Below are 15,158 nucleotides of genomic sequence, written 5' to 3' on the forward strand. Positions count from 1 at the left end.
GGCTAGCGGATAGAGAGTTTCTAGGGTTCTTGCGATAGCAACCAATCGGAACGTCCCACACAGTCCGGTCGATGACAACCCGTATTCCTGGCATTCTTTATTCTAGACACGCGATTGGTCGATTCCTCTGTGTACTTTGCGATCGTGCAAACTTGTTCTTCTAGTTATTTCACGTACACCGTGACTCTCAAAGCTACGATGCATACATAAATACATAGAGGATCACTGTCTGTCACTTTTTGTGGCGTTCGCTTGCTTATGTCATTGTGTTTACACGCGGTATGTCAGATCGATACTGTACGCGTGTGCGTACGTGTATACGTGAATGCGAGCGAGTTTGTGATTAAACAAATTTCCGATCGAGCATATTGAAAGTGCCTTGCAGCACGTGTTCGACTTGTGCTTTTGTACGTACTTTCGCTACTTTCGCGATTGACGAGGAACGCGTTGAAGAGGAATAGGAGGAGAAGTAAGCGATGCCGGTAAAGTAAAGAGCGGTCTCGCGTCAACTGACTTGGTAAATCGACTTCCGGGGAGGGATAGGCGTCCTTAAAGAAAGGGAGAATTTTGCGCGGAGATTGCGAGGTCTATGGGATACAACGTCGTCCACCGGGAGATGATACGCACGAGGGAGGAACTAGCGGAGAAATTGGGTTTCGACGGCACCGAGGAACAGCATACGATCATGAACAACATGGTAGACGCGAGGGCCTGTTACAAGCCTAGCGGTAAAGTGAGTACAGAGAGACAGACGATCATTATTTTTTTTCTTTTTACATCGAGTTATTACACCGAGTGTGTTACCCGATATTTTCATTTTTTTTTTGGTTTTTTTTCGACATTTTCTAAGAGGATGGATTTTTTTGTAAAGAGAGAAATATTATAATGTATAGTTTTGCACGCGCTGATATTTTATTGTGTAATTGTAAATTTTTACAAATCACTTTGCACTGCTAATCGTGATTTTCGATTTAGCTAATAGATATCTCGTGTGATTTCACGTGTGAGGGAACTTTAAATTGATATAGCGGAATCACGTAGTATGTAAACAAACAAACGGCCTATTTATTTATTCACATATCGTTTATGCTTCATTGTTATGTTTGATATGCATGCATGTGATAGTTTTATATGGATTCTATCGTAGGAGTAGGAAGTGATAAGAAGCGATGACAGATCAAATGACATACGGGACATACACAGGACATTTCGATAATTTTTCACTGCCGTTTCCGGTATAAAGGACACATAACATGTCTAACAATAAAAAAAACAATGCTAAATAATTCTGAAGAATTATAATTATATTAAAATTATAGTTACATTATTATATTATTTATTATATATAAACAGGGTGTATACTCCCGGGAAAAACCTGGAAAACGTGGTATTCTCAGAGAATTTTATTATACCTTGAAAAATCATGGAATTTTCATGGAATTTCGTTAGGATTCAGGGAATTTAAAAAATGTCGAAGAAGTACTTATTTTAAAATTTTTTTATAAAAATTTAAAATATTTTAAATTTAAAATCTGCTTAAAATTTATATTTTTTGTTTATGTCTATATAAAATTGTTTAAAATATATGTTTTTTGTTTATGTCAAAAAATGATACGCTAAAATAAATAAGCTTATTTTAAAATTGCACCTAAAAATATTTTAATTTTATCTGGAATCTTGAACAAAAATACCTGGAAGATCCTGGAATTTTCATGGAATTTTTTTACAGAATTTGAGTATACACCCTGATAAATTTTCTTAACGTAATATTTTTCTCGAGATCTCTTTTTAATGAAAACATACTGTGCATTTTTACTTGAACGTCTTGAGAGTTTTGAATTAATTAAAATATAAATGTCGAATTTAAAGTAATTAAATTTAAAAAAAAATGTATTAATGATAAACGTATATTCGAGAGGAAGAATGTAAAAGTATCAGTTTTAGAGTGATAATGCGCAAATTGACGCGATGACAATGCAGTGACAGGAAACGTCAGATTCCGCGAGTACTTTACCAGCACTAGACGATCACTCGTCAGTAGAAACTGAACAGCTGGCGCGATTGAACGTTCGAACTCTCGTTACGTATTTCTCGATCTGATTCTCTGCGCGAGCGCATGTGGTTCATTCCTTCTCGATCTCGTAATCCCTTTGTTATTCAATCGCTATAAGTGTCGCGCGAGAGATAGTGGAAAGCAAGTTTTTCCCGCATGGCGCATTTGTACGTATGTATCAAGAATGAGTTCAAGTAAGGTCATCAGTTTCGGAGTCCAAGCACGATTTGCAATTTCATATGTACATATTCATATATGTACTTACATATATATTCTCGATTTTGTAATAATAAAATTAGATGAAACGCACGTCGAGAACGACGAAATTGATGAGTCGAACAAGAAACGATCGGTTTTTCGCTCATTCGATGACATGTTATTTATGATAGAAACTGATGATACTGTGAAGGGAACATTTTTAATCCGGAGCTGTGTAACGTACAGTCCATAATGGAGTTTACATTATACAGTGTGTTCCTTTAATGACAGATTTTTTTAATCGATTTTTTCATCCCAAGGAAAAAGTCGACGAGAATCATCCTTTATCGGCTCTCTAGTTTTTCGCATTTTTGTATCCTTGTAATTAAACCTGAAAATTCTGTTAAATTCCGTCTGAAGATATTACCTGAAAAATATCCTATTGTCATTTGATTCGCAAGAAAATCCCTGTTTCACTTATATAACTAGACAATTATTTATATCTCAATATTTTTGATCGAATTTGCCACACAGAGATCCGATCATTAAACGGACATCCGGTAATTTTCAGACACCCCGTGTATACATAGCGCGCGCATGACGTGTAAACACATGAAAGAAACCTTTATCCTATATAGCCATATCACTTTATATATGATTTTATGGGTTGCTAATTAGACGCGTGTTTCATTTCCCTTTGTTTCTTCTAGTAAGCGCGACGTGAGAGAACGACTTGTGTAGAGTTGGTTGCAATATTATCCACATCTCTTGTCTCTCTCTCTCTCTCTTTCTTTTTTTCTCTCTCTCTCTCTTTTTTCCTTCCTCTCTTCCTCTTCCCTTCCCTCTCTCTTTCTCTCTCTATTTCTCCAACCACCTGCACATGCATGGGTCCCGGCTTGTCGATTACCGTGTCCCCGTTGTGCACTGGCGACGATCGTCTCACCGCGCACGTGTACTCGTCGAGCATCGGCTGTCTCCAGTTCCCGATTAACGTCAGACATGACCAACAATAAGCAGGTGAGTAGCCTCGTACCAGCCCGCGAAAACATCGTGAAACCGGAGGGAAATACCTGTGACCTCTATAAACCTGGAACGAATCAAGCTCGTGATTTGTAAGAGCGAAAAATTAATTAACATATATAATAAGGGATTTTTTTTGCAAACAGAGATCTGGATTGAAAAGTATAGATATAGCTGAATCTTTTTTCTTACAAATTATGAATTTAATTCGTTTCAGTTGTAAACAAGTAGACAGCAAGTGACGTGGAAAACACGACCTTTAACAGGTGGACATGGAACCGGAAACGTCTCTATCTATAGTTTTAAGATTGCTCTTTTCTCATCCTATTTTTTGGTTTGCGATATTATTCTGTGAATATATTTTTTTTCGATATAATCATCCCCCTTTCTCCTTTTTTATCGCGCAGGATAAATTTCTGAAAAATTACGCACGATCGCTGAAAATATCTCTAAATAATTACGCATATGTATATAGCGAATAATTTTTATTTAGAATATCGTAAATTGTGTTTTATATAGAGATTCACAAAAATAGTGTAGATTAGAATCACCAAAAAAAATATGCGATACCGTGAGTAATTACATCTTGTATTATTCGTGTAATCATTCCAATTATATTTGCATTCCAATGGTTTTAATTACAAATAAGCAAGATACATTTCTATATCATTACTGCTTGCGAATTGTTGCATTTGCTTCAATTGCTTGTTATTTAAACGCACGCATGTACCGTGACGTGTAGATGTGCATACACGCGTAGATACTTTTCACTTTTTAAAATAAAATTGTGATAATGAGAAACTATTTTATTATATGTAATTTTAAAATATAATAATTAAAAAAGATTAAAGAAAATTGATATAATTTGAGAGTCGCGGCTTTTGCACAAAAATAACAATGTGATAAAATACAATGATAATTTAAACGAAGAAAAAGTACGGAACATCTTTAATACATTAGCACATAAATAATAAATCGTATTAAAGTAAATAAAAAAAATTGAAAATTAAAATTTACAAATTTTTGTATTAATGAACTCTCTCTATTATAATCGTTAATAAATTATTTAATTAAGGCTATAGCCGGATGAGCATACTAAAAGTGCCCCCGACGAGTTTTCAAATAACATTTGGCCTGCCATGAGTGTTCCTTTCGAGGTTCAATCACTAAACTTTTATAGAATACTTTTTTTATATGTCTCAATACTCTCAAATTTTTTCAATTTTTTCCAGTTGGTGCAACATGATGAAAAAAATGGAAAATCTTTTTTTCTTTTATTATTTTTTGATAATAGGACGGAAAATTATTTATTTTTTTTGTATTAATTATAATAATAATTATAATAATTGTAATAATTATAACAATTATAATAATTGTAGTTATAATTATAATTACACTGCAGGATAGAAATATTTTTTATGCAAAAACAATTTAAAAGATTATTTAAAAGTTATATTTGTGAAAATTGTTTTTGTATAAAAAATATTTCTATCCTGCAGTGTAATTATAATTATAACTACAATTATTATAATTGTTATAATTATTACAATTATTATAATTATTACAAGAAAAATAAATAATTTTCCGTTTTATTATTAAAAATAATAAAAAAAAGGATTTTTATTTTTTTTACTATGTTGCACTCGAAAAAATTGAAAAAATTTGAGAGTATTGAGACATATAAAAAGAACATTCTCTAAAAGTTTCATGATTGAACCTCGAAAGAAACATGTTAAAAAAGCCATTTCTTAACTTCAATCTTTTTTTAAAAAATTGGGCTTTTATTCGAGATTAATAAAAAAATATTTTTTTTGCGTCTTTCGTTGATAAATATTCAGAAAAAAATCGATATGGGATTATCTCAAATATTTATAGAAAGGAAAAATAAATACTGAAAATAACATTTTTGTATGCTTATCCGGCTATAGCCTTTACCGTGTGCTTTTCTAGATAATTTCCTTAGTCTATATTTCTAATGTGATTGCATCTAGTTATTGTTCTATATATTTCTGATCAAAATTATACTATTTATGCATGATAAATAAATTTAGTTTTTTATTTCAACCCTATAAGTGATTTTTTTAAATCTCTTAGATTGCTAAAATTAATATATTTTCTTAATTTATATGTGTAAAAAAAATCCACGTAAATTCTTTGTAGTAAACGATGCAGGAGCATCGAGCAAGAGAGTATAAAGTATCACGTCTTTGTTACACTATCTGCGCAGTAAGAAGTTGACAACAACATATTACGTAATGTAACCAGTTATTGAAATCCTGACGGGTACGATATTTTGCATACTTATTGTTCGTGTACAGGATCTCTTGAATCATCGTTTATCTACTATCTTTGATCAATTTGCAGTTAATTTTAATGAGAACATCAAAGAATGGTTTCTAATTTATAAGCGACAATAATTGATCGGTTTTTCGAGAACCAGGCTTCAGATTCTCTACTTAATTTCACAAGCAAACTTTTAATCTTCATCTCTGAATAAATCAAAGATGGCACGAATCAATACATCTCGGAGAGTCTTTTATCTTCTATTTTGAAGCAAATTTCTTTTTTTTTTTTTTTTTTTTTTACAAGAAAAAGTCGCATAATTCGATCTGTCTCACCGCACTACACTGCACATGCCGGTAGAAATACGTTGACTTACGAATTCGAGAAATTTCACATTCACGTGCGACTTTGCTGTTTTTCTACGTGCATTTTTTAATTGCTACGAAGCAATTTAAAAAATGAACGAACTCATTTAAAAGAGAAAAAAACTAAAAATGAGATCTTTGTTTGAAACTAAAGCAGAAGAAAATATTATACGAGAGCATACTCGACAAGTATCTTGTTTCTTAATTTTGAGAGCATTTTGAAACGCAATTATTATCTCGCATACGCGTTCGTCAGAACGAATTCATTATCACGAGTGTAATTATATACGAACGTGTAGTAAGAATACATGTAATGTAATGCTACATTTTTTCTTCCAACCATTTTTATCTCTTATTGTGTATTGTCGCGATTTTATTTTCAGAAACGTTCGTTGAAAGTATACAGTACATAATTATCAATTGATAACATGATATCAGTACATTTCCGTTCGTGATACCGGTAACTTTCTTTTTCACGGTTTCTGACTAAGAGAGAGTTTTACCAAAGATGATACGTGAATAGTATATTTTTTTCTTTAACGTTTCTTCGAAATCTCATCGGATGCGCATTATATCCTATAAAGCACGAGATATAATCAGATAAAAATTAACAAATGTATATATGTATATATATATATATATTTTTTTTTTATTTATATGTATATTCATGATATTATTTTTAACAATTGCAGTGATATATTTATGTTATTTTGATAATTCTTGTTTAAAATTGCTTGCATTAAATTTAAGAAATTAACGCAGAAAAATGAGGGAAAAATGGACTTGTAATAACATATTTGCAGTCGTGGTTCCGCGGCGTTCGAAGCAGTAAATTTCGGCATGTTTACGGTGTGCCAGCCAAAAGGGAGAAATGCTACGACAATATCAAGATCACAAAGAACGCCCACGATTCGCAATTCTGCGCCGTAAATCCAAAGTTTCTGGCCGTCGTAACGGAGGTTGCGGGTGGCGGAGCTTTCCTGGTATTATCGTTGGATCGTGTAAGTTATCTCTGTGCCTTATCGATTTATTGATTGTCCTACTTGGAAAAGAAATCTATCATACAACGTACGGTCAAGAAATAAAGATAATTAAATTTGCTCAGGCAACAATATTGATGAAAAAAACAAAATTAGCATATATCTCAAGTATAATAATGGATATATTCATGATTAATTAATTATAAATTTTGTCGCGTACTTATTAATATTATCATCATAATATTTGTTTTATTATTTTAACGTTATAGACCGGACGACTCGACTTCAATGCCAGTCGTGTAACTGGACATACCGGTCCCGTTTTGGACATCAAGTGGAATCCATTTAATGACAACATCATTGCATCCTGTTCTGATGATTGCACTGTAAGTAACGTTTTGTATGTCAAATTGAATGGAATCTTTCCACGAGTGGGAAATTTACGCGAAATATAGAGAATATAAAATATTGAATATGTCTTTATCTAGATAAAATTGTGGCATATACCGGATGGCGGATTGTCGAGAAACTTGACTGAATGGTTGGTAGAGTTACAAGGGCACAAACGACGCATCGCTTATATCGAATGGCATCCGGTAGCGGAGAACGTGCTCTTCAGCGCCGGCTTCGATCATCTTGTTATCGTGTGGGATGTAAACAGATGCGAGGCAGTGAGTGTCATCGACAGGCATCCCGATGTAATCTACAGCATATCCTTGAATCGTGATGGCAGCCTGTTGGCAACCACGTGCAAGGATAAGAAGTTACGCGTTTTCGAACCGAGGTCTGGTATCGTCGTTTCGGTAAGTAAATACATTTATAACGAAGCCCTGTGAAAGACTGAACCTATTTTTTTATCATCATCTTGTGTGTCATAAAACCTGTATTATAATGTTAAAAAATATATAATATTTACTTTTACAAATTAAGTGTTTTTAAATTGCAAAATAAAATTTTTTGTATCGTAAATAATGTTAATTATCAAACAGGAAGGGGTATGTCACGCCGGTACAAAAGCGAGCAAAGTTGTGTTCCTCGGTAGTTCTGGACGTCTCTTGACTACTGGATTTAGCAGACATTCGGACCGACAGTATGCAATATGGAGTCAACATGATCTAACTGTCCCATTAACGTGTGAAACGATAGATTCCTCAAGTGGGGTGGTCTTCCCATTTTACGATAACGATACCAATATGGTGTTCTTAGCAGGAAAGGTAAGGAATATATAAAATATGTATAACACGAACCAAGATTAAGATTGCGTTATTATTCTTTTGCAGGGCGATGGTAATATTCGATATTATGAAGTAGTTAACGAAGCGCCTTGGATGCATTACCTTAGTCAATTTATATCTGGGAATCCTCAAAGAGGATTAGGAGTAATGCCAAAAAGAGGCATCAATACTGCTATATGTGAGGTGTTTAGATTTTACAAGTTACACGCTACTCGTGGGATGTGTGAGCCAATCTCGATGATAGTACCTCGGAAGGCAAGTTCATATTTTTAATATGTGTGTATTAGATTGTTTTTTTTTTCACAGATATAATCTACTGCTGTCATTAAAATCTGAATTATTTCTTTTAACTCTCAATTAAAAAAATGTTTTGCATTATATTTCAGAGTGATCAATTCCAAGAAGATCTATACCCTGATACAATTGGAACATGTCCCGCACTGTCGGCCAGAGACTGGATCAGTGGCATGAATAATCCACCAATCTTAATCTCTCTTAAAACAGGTATCTTGGGTTTTTTTCTTTTTTTGTTAATGCGATGTATGTACATAGGATATCTCATTTTAAATGACGCACATGAATATCTTATTTTGAAATCGATAAAATTTTTCGGATAAATTTTTATCTGTTTCAGATAAAAATGAAATAATTTCAAATAATATAACAATAGTTTTGTGTAAATCATCTAAAATAAGACATCTTTTATATACAACAATAAAATTCTATCGAACAATCATGTTAATGAATATTGTGTAATTTATTAGGTGGAAGCATCTCAACGCATAAGCCACGAATATACAAGCCACAATTACCTGCGACCACTGATCTAAATAACAAGAAGAAATTTGCGTTTCTGTCTACTGAAACCATACCGGATTATAGACCAGTGGAATTGCACGATATGTCGGAAAAAAGTCAAAAAACATCTAGCAATCAAAGCACCAAATTTCAACAACTACAGCAAAAGTTTGGAAATGTTGCTATGCAGGTATGAATATAGCATATGTATATATGTATATCATCGATTAATATAATTTATATTTGACAATATCTTTTTCTGTCAGAAGAATATTATATCGTCTTCACTTAATGACAATAAAGTTATGGAAACTGTCGATGTCCCAAACAATGAGGCGGAACTTCGATTAGCATTTGCTCGTCAAACCGACGAATTGAGGCTGGTACGACGGCAGCTTGCCAATAGTCAACTGCGAGTCAAGGAATTAGAGGACCAAATACGAAAATTACAACGCCAATAAAGCTTACAAAACAGCTACAGCAAGTTCGCTTCGACACTGGCTTTGAATAACAGCTTTACTGCTAAACTATAGTTAACGATCGGTTACTTAAAATTTATAGAATATACGTGCATTGCTAACAATTTAGAGAAAAAGCCTAAGCTTTTGAGAAATTTTTACCAACATGCTTGAAACACTTTAACTCTATATAATATTTATATACACAAAAATATATTTGCGCGCACAGAATAGTTTTGACTGACTTTTCCGTTAGTCTACAATTTTTATGTAGAATAAAACTTGTCGCGTTGATATTAACTTCAAGGGATCAGAGAAAGTAAGCTGCATTTGTTATGTGAAAATCGTACCTGTTCACACATAGCTGAATGCATAAATTGGATATATATCCATATAAAGATTTATATACAATTAAAAAATTAAGGAAAGGATAGTATCCTTTGACGAATGAATAATTCATATATATTATTTCAATTTGATGACACATTTTACTTTTTCTGAGAACGATACGTTGGTACTAGTCTGTTAATCGTTTATTTTTTCTTATTGCTGTTTTATGTTTATTGGTTATTTAATTAGTATATTATTATTTAATATATTATACAATCTGTAGAAGATAGAAATTACATGGAAGACAGTATTTCTTTATACGTTATCATGTGTATTATAAATTCTTATTTTTATTTGAATTTATCTTTTCAAGGATATATAATAAGAATATAAAATTAATTTTGTTGCTGATCTATTACAGATGAATGTCATATTATGCATCAATGCTCTTTAATGCTGCTGTATTACGTACAAGTAGGCTAGCATATTAATATATTAAGCATTTTGCTATTGCATATATCTTTCACTGCCATCTACACTGCCGTAATGTCGGATGGCGATAAAATCTTTAAACTTACGCAACGATAATACTTAATTCCAATAATTTCGAAAATTTTATCTTTAAAATTCCTTCTTATATAGTCAATGTGCAGTAACATATGCGTGCGTTCAAGATCATTAAATCATGTACAATCAATGCCATGATAGAAATTGCATATATATATTTTTAAGAAAGGTGGCATTTACACTCGACGTTTAATTTCAGCCGAGCTTGCTTAAAGAAACGATACGATAGCAAATGTGTTAGAATATTTCTAGCATTAATCTTGTTGGTTGCAAAAACCGTAAGGAATTATATTTCTGCTTAAGAACAATAATCAAATCATGTAATGATTTATACATTTATACATGTATATGTATTTTTCATACAGTGTGCAATTTTATTGTGGATCGATAAATATAGTACCTGAATGCTACATTTCACATATCGCTTGTGATCAAGTGAGTGTAAAATTTCGTTAATTGCATAGTGTGGACGTAGACGTAAAAACTTGCTGATACAGCAACATGTGACGTAGCATTCCCTAGTCTTTCTTCACTAGTTGTTTACTTGTATAACTATAGATTTAATATACACGCCAATAATACATTTCATTGAAACGTTCTTCTATAGCTAACGCACCTATCATTCATCATTAAGAGCAAGGAGTTACATGTGTTGTATTAGGCGGTACATTTTACAGGCAATATAAAATACATATTGCAAAGTATAGTTTATATAGGTATATATTTTCGACATTTATATCCAAAGCAATTTTCATGATATATTTATAAAAAAAAAAGATAACTGTTCATGATAGATATGACACAGTGCAAGAGATATATGAATTTTGCAATAAATTATAAGCTTGCTTATAATGCAATATCTGAATACATGTTTATATCAGAATTTATATATAATATTTGTTGATTAAAAAAAATGATATATAATATATATATATATATATGTATATATATATTCGATCAATATATTAGATAAACATTACATATAAATTCTGATATATTCTCAATAATCTATATATTATTAAGACTCTATCAGAGCCAACTACACATACATAAAACCTACTAACATACCAACAGAAAAATACCAAAGAGCTTTATTGTCTTGCATATTACAGACGAATGTAGCGCATACCTTGTTTGACAAATTTATATACAAAAATATTAGAAAAAAATGTATGTATGATAAATGGCAAGCAGAACTTTGATAATAAAATAAACAAAAACCTTTAGTCATATTAAAGTGTAGAAAATTTTATTATTAATATAGTACATGGTGCAAAAATATTTTAATTTCAAAATTTGACGTTTGCAGCATATTATATCTTTAAAATTATATTATATTGTGAATTATAATATTCTTTTAGCATCTTTTACTTATAAGTCAAATGGACGGATATAGTTCACTTCGATGGATGATACGTATTACTTTGCTAGTATAATTGTCTAATATCTATTATAAATATATATATATATATATATATATATATATATGAGAAATATATATAGATATTAAATATATAAAATATACAAATGTAACTATTGGCTAAAAAATTGAGATATTAAATTCTAATCAAGTAACAAAAAAATATATTAAAAAGTGTAAATAGACTTATAAAACATTTTATCTGACATTATGAGATGTGAGAAAATTCTTTGTCAGAATATTTGTACTATAAGATTTTCAATTTGAAATAGTTTCGTAGATAATAAAGACTCACAATGAAATAAAATTTAAGTATTTAAATCTTAGGCGAGAGATTCATTGATTGCAGTGAACAACAAATTCGTCAGACTTTCGATTAGCCGTCGAGGCTTTCGGAGATGTTGAGAATCTTCTACCTGCGAAACAGCACTCTCCAAACTATCAGTAAACCCATAGGTATGATCCACGTGTATGTTGCATTCGGGATAGAAGATGGTGCTGGATTGCATCCGTCGCCGGTGCACGTGTAAACGCAGGTGCGATAGGTCAACTTGTCACCCGGTTGCCTCACATAATCGCAGTAGTTTCCCATGTCGACAGCCGAACAAAATCTCTTTGTACCGATGCCACCTATTTTTGAATGCAACGTTAATACAATGTGTACTAGTTTAATTTTAAACGTACAATTATTCTTTTGATAAATTTTTTTTCAAATAAAGCCATTATGATTTGAAGCAATATCGACGAAGCAATTGTTCTATTATTCGAAGTTGTTTTATTGTTAATTTGAATAACAAAAGTACTTTATATTATCTAATTGATATAAAATGAAGCAGTTTAATGTTAAGAAGAAAAGCACACTATAACTAGTGAAAGAAAAATGAAATACTATTGAAAACGAATGAACGAGTGGAATTTATATATGTGTATTTTACAAAGCAGGTGACATGCAAAGAGATGGAGAGATTATACATTTCTTATATATACATTTTGTATTAATAATTTATGTATTTTTAAAACAAAAAAAAATATCAATCGTCGATTTCTTTCAATGGTAAAGGTGACTTTTTATTTCTAAAAACAAAATGTATAATAAATTATCACACATTATTTTTCAGAGCAGAAAATATGACAGGAAAAGATACTTGACAGAAGATAGTCTGCTTCGAAAAATAATCGAGTACTAATACTACTTAGGAAGGATCACTCATGCACACTTGACGACAATAAATGATGAACCATGATATAAAAACCTCCGAAACGGCCGATTGATTTGACGCAATAACGCGCGTCATAAACATGACTACAATTTGTCGGCACCAAGGCACTTTCAACCAATCCACTGTCCATGCATTTCCATTCATCCTCTGATGCACATTGGTAGCAATCCAAGGTAATTGCTTGATTGATTGAGAAAGCAATGATTAAATTTCCAATCGATTACATGGCTATGTATGATGTTATACGCATGAACATATGTATTATGAAATAATAGGTCAGATTCTCCCTTTTAGATGCCCTTACACAAATCATGATTTACATCTACATGTTATGTGATGATTGACAATGATAGAAAAATAGTTTTGATTAGTAAGTGCGTTGTTTACATGTGCTGATATTGGAACATTATTGGAACACAATTCATGAAGAGGTCTTATCATTATAAAATAAAATAATAAGCGCGTATGTATTAAAAAACTCGCTTGCAGGCGATTTACTTCATTTGTAGATGCGTTCCAAGATCCCACACATGTGTAAGCATTGTTCTAGAACAGCGAATAAAAATCTGAAAAGAATTTAATATAGTTAAATATAGAATCGCCGACATGCTCGATCTTAATCTATATATGATCTGCTAACTGCTAAATCATTTCCCCTGCATTGCCATGATGTTAGTTTTCAAGCCAAGAAGATTGTGTGAAATATCTTCGCTGTTTACCCTCGAAACGGCCTACATGCTTAACACAATATTGCGCCCCGTAAACGTCGTCGCATGATTCTGGCTGGAGATCCACGTCGCTCGTTAGAAATTCATTACACTGAAAAGGATTCTCGTTGCTGATGCTCTTACACTGGTAGCACTGGATGCTATTTCCTGAATAAGAATATTATTTATCAAACTGGATCCTGTGTGACTTTGTTGCGTTAAATGAGTGGAGAACAAATGATATGAATATACTAATTATATAAATTCCATGATTGTAAATCGTTCCATTTGATTGAAGAGCACATCTTGGCACATTGATTTTATTATAAATATTTAATGGAAGTTAGATTTATTTGTAACTGAAACAGTGGACAAAGTTTATTTATGTTGTTGAATAAATAGACTGTGAATTTAAAATTACCAATGTCAGCGAATGAAACATAAGCTGCTATAATTTGCTTTTTTTAGTTGTTCCTTATAACATTATATCAAGTATCTTGCTTATTAGAATATGTAAATGTATAATTTATTATTGCCATTTATGATTTCATGATCAAATATATTTACATATTGCACAATGACATGACGACAAATACATTTGTCTTTGAAGGAAAATAAGTCCATTTCTCTTTCTCTTTCTCTCTCTCTCTTTTACGCCATTTTTATATTTTCTTTCTCTCTTTCCCTAATTATTCCTGACAAAATTGATAAACCTCACGATAAATTTTATTTATCAATTTTGTCAGGAATGATTAGGGCAATTATTTATTTTGAAGAAATAAATAATAATAAAAAATAAATTGATAAAATTAAACATTTATTTTAAAGAAAAATTTATTTAAAATTATTTTGAAGAAATAAATAATAATAAAAAGAATAAATTCATAAATAAAATTTATCATAAGGTTTATCAATTTTGTCAGGAATGATTAGGGCAAGAGGGAATTAGCTCATGATAATTTTATAGGTTTATTTCTCGAAATAAACCGATATTTTTGTATAAAATAAAAATAAAGGCTCTTTCACACGGTCGTCTCTTTTTTTACATTTCTCTCAAGTTTTCTGCTCACTTATGACACACACACACACACACACGAAGAGAATCGAAAGTGAGAAAGGGTTAATATATGCCCCGCCCAGGACGGCGATGACAATGTACTTGTCGCGATGCAATGGTGCAGTCGTTGACCTCACCTGTCTTCGCCAGCAACGAGAGTATCACGAAAAACGTTCCGATGCAGTAACCCGCGGTGGCCATTTCAAAAGATCGCACCTTCCCGCGGATCGTTTTGCGTCCCGACCGCCCGTTTTGCCGATTACAACTCGGCGCTCCCAACACGCGTCCACCTGTTCGCGTCGCTCACGACAGCTGGATGTGACGTAACGTGACGTACGACGCACACTGTCGCCGGACACCCGTCAGGTGTGTTCAAAAATCCTATCTATTTAATTGACCAATTAGGAGACTTCTCAATCCTGATTGGTCAATTCAATGCCACTCTATCCCATTAGGATTCTGAATTT

At 32.1% G+C, this 15,158-nt stretch overlaps 2 protein-coding genes across 5 annotated transcripts; one reads left to right on the top strand and one right to left on the bottom strand.

Moving 5' to 3' along the window:
* Window positions 1–230: 230 nt before the first annotated feature.
* LOC140669928 (coronin-2B) lies at window positions 231–10,606 on the top strand. 4 transcript variants are annotated; one of them, XM_072900153.1, is made up of 10 exons: window positions 593–733; window positions 2,962–3,268; window positions 6,723–6,920; window positions 7,169–7,285; window positions 7,388–7,702; window positions 7,889–8,113; window positions 8,180–8,389; window positions 8,521–8,638; window positions 8,899–9,122; window positions 9,199–10,606. In XM_072900153.1, the coding sequence occupies exons 2-10, from the start codon at window positions 3,251–3,253 to the stop codon at window positions 9,391–9,393; spliced, it is 1,620 nt and encodes a 539-aa protein (XP_072756254.1). In that variant the 5' UTR covers window positions 593–733; window positions 2,962–3,250; the 3' UTR covers window positions 9,394–10,606. The 4 variants fall into 4 exon arrangements, with proteins under 4 accessions (XP_072756253.1, XP_072756252.1, XP_072756254.1 ...); XM_072900154.1 differs by lacking the exon at window positions 593–733 and adding an exon at window positions 2,084–2,224; XM_072900152.1 differs by lacking the exon at window positions 2,962–3,268 and having other exon boundaries at window positions 231–733; window positions 9,202–10,606.
* Bou (glycosylphosphatidylinositol anchored membrane protein boudin) lies at window positions 9,927–15,019 on the bottom strand. The gene is made up of 3 exons (XM_072900161.1): window positions 14,829–15,019; window positions 13,647–13,802; window positions 9,927–12,337 (listed from the first exon to the last, which is right to left on the bottom strand). Exons 1-3 carry the CDS (start codon window positions 14,890–14,892, stop codon window positions 12,120–12,122), a joined length of 438 nt encoding a protein of 145 aa, XP_072756262.1. The 5' UTR covers window positions 14,893–15,019; the 3' UTR covers window positions 9,927–12,119.
* Window positions 15,020–15,158: the final 139 nt, after the last annotated feature.

Source organism: Anoplolepis gracilipes, chromosome 10 (genome assembly GCF_047496725.1).
Source record: "Anoplolepis gracilipes chromosome 10, ASM4749672v1, whole genome shotgun sequence".
Lineage (NCBI taxonomy): Eukaryota > Metazoa > Arthropoda > Insecta > Hymenoptera > Formicidae > Anoplolepis > Anoplolepis gracilipes.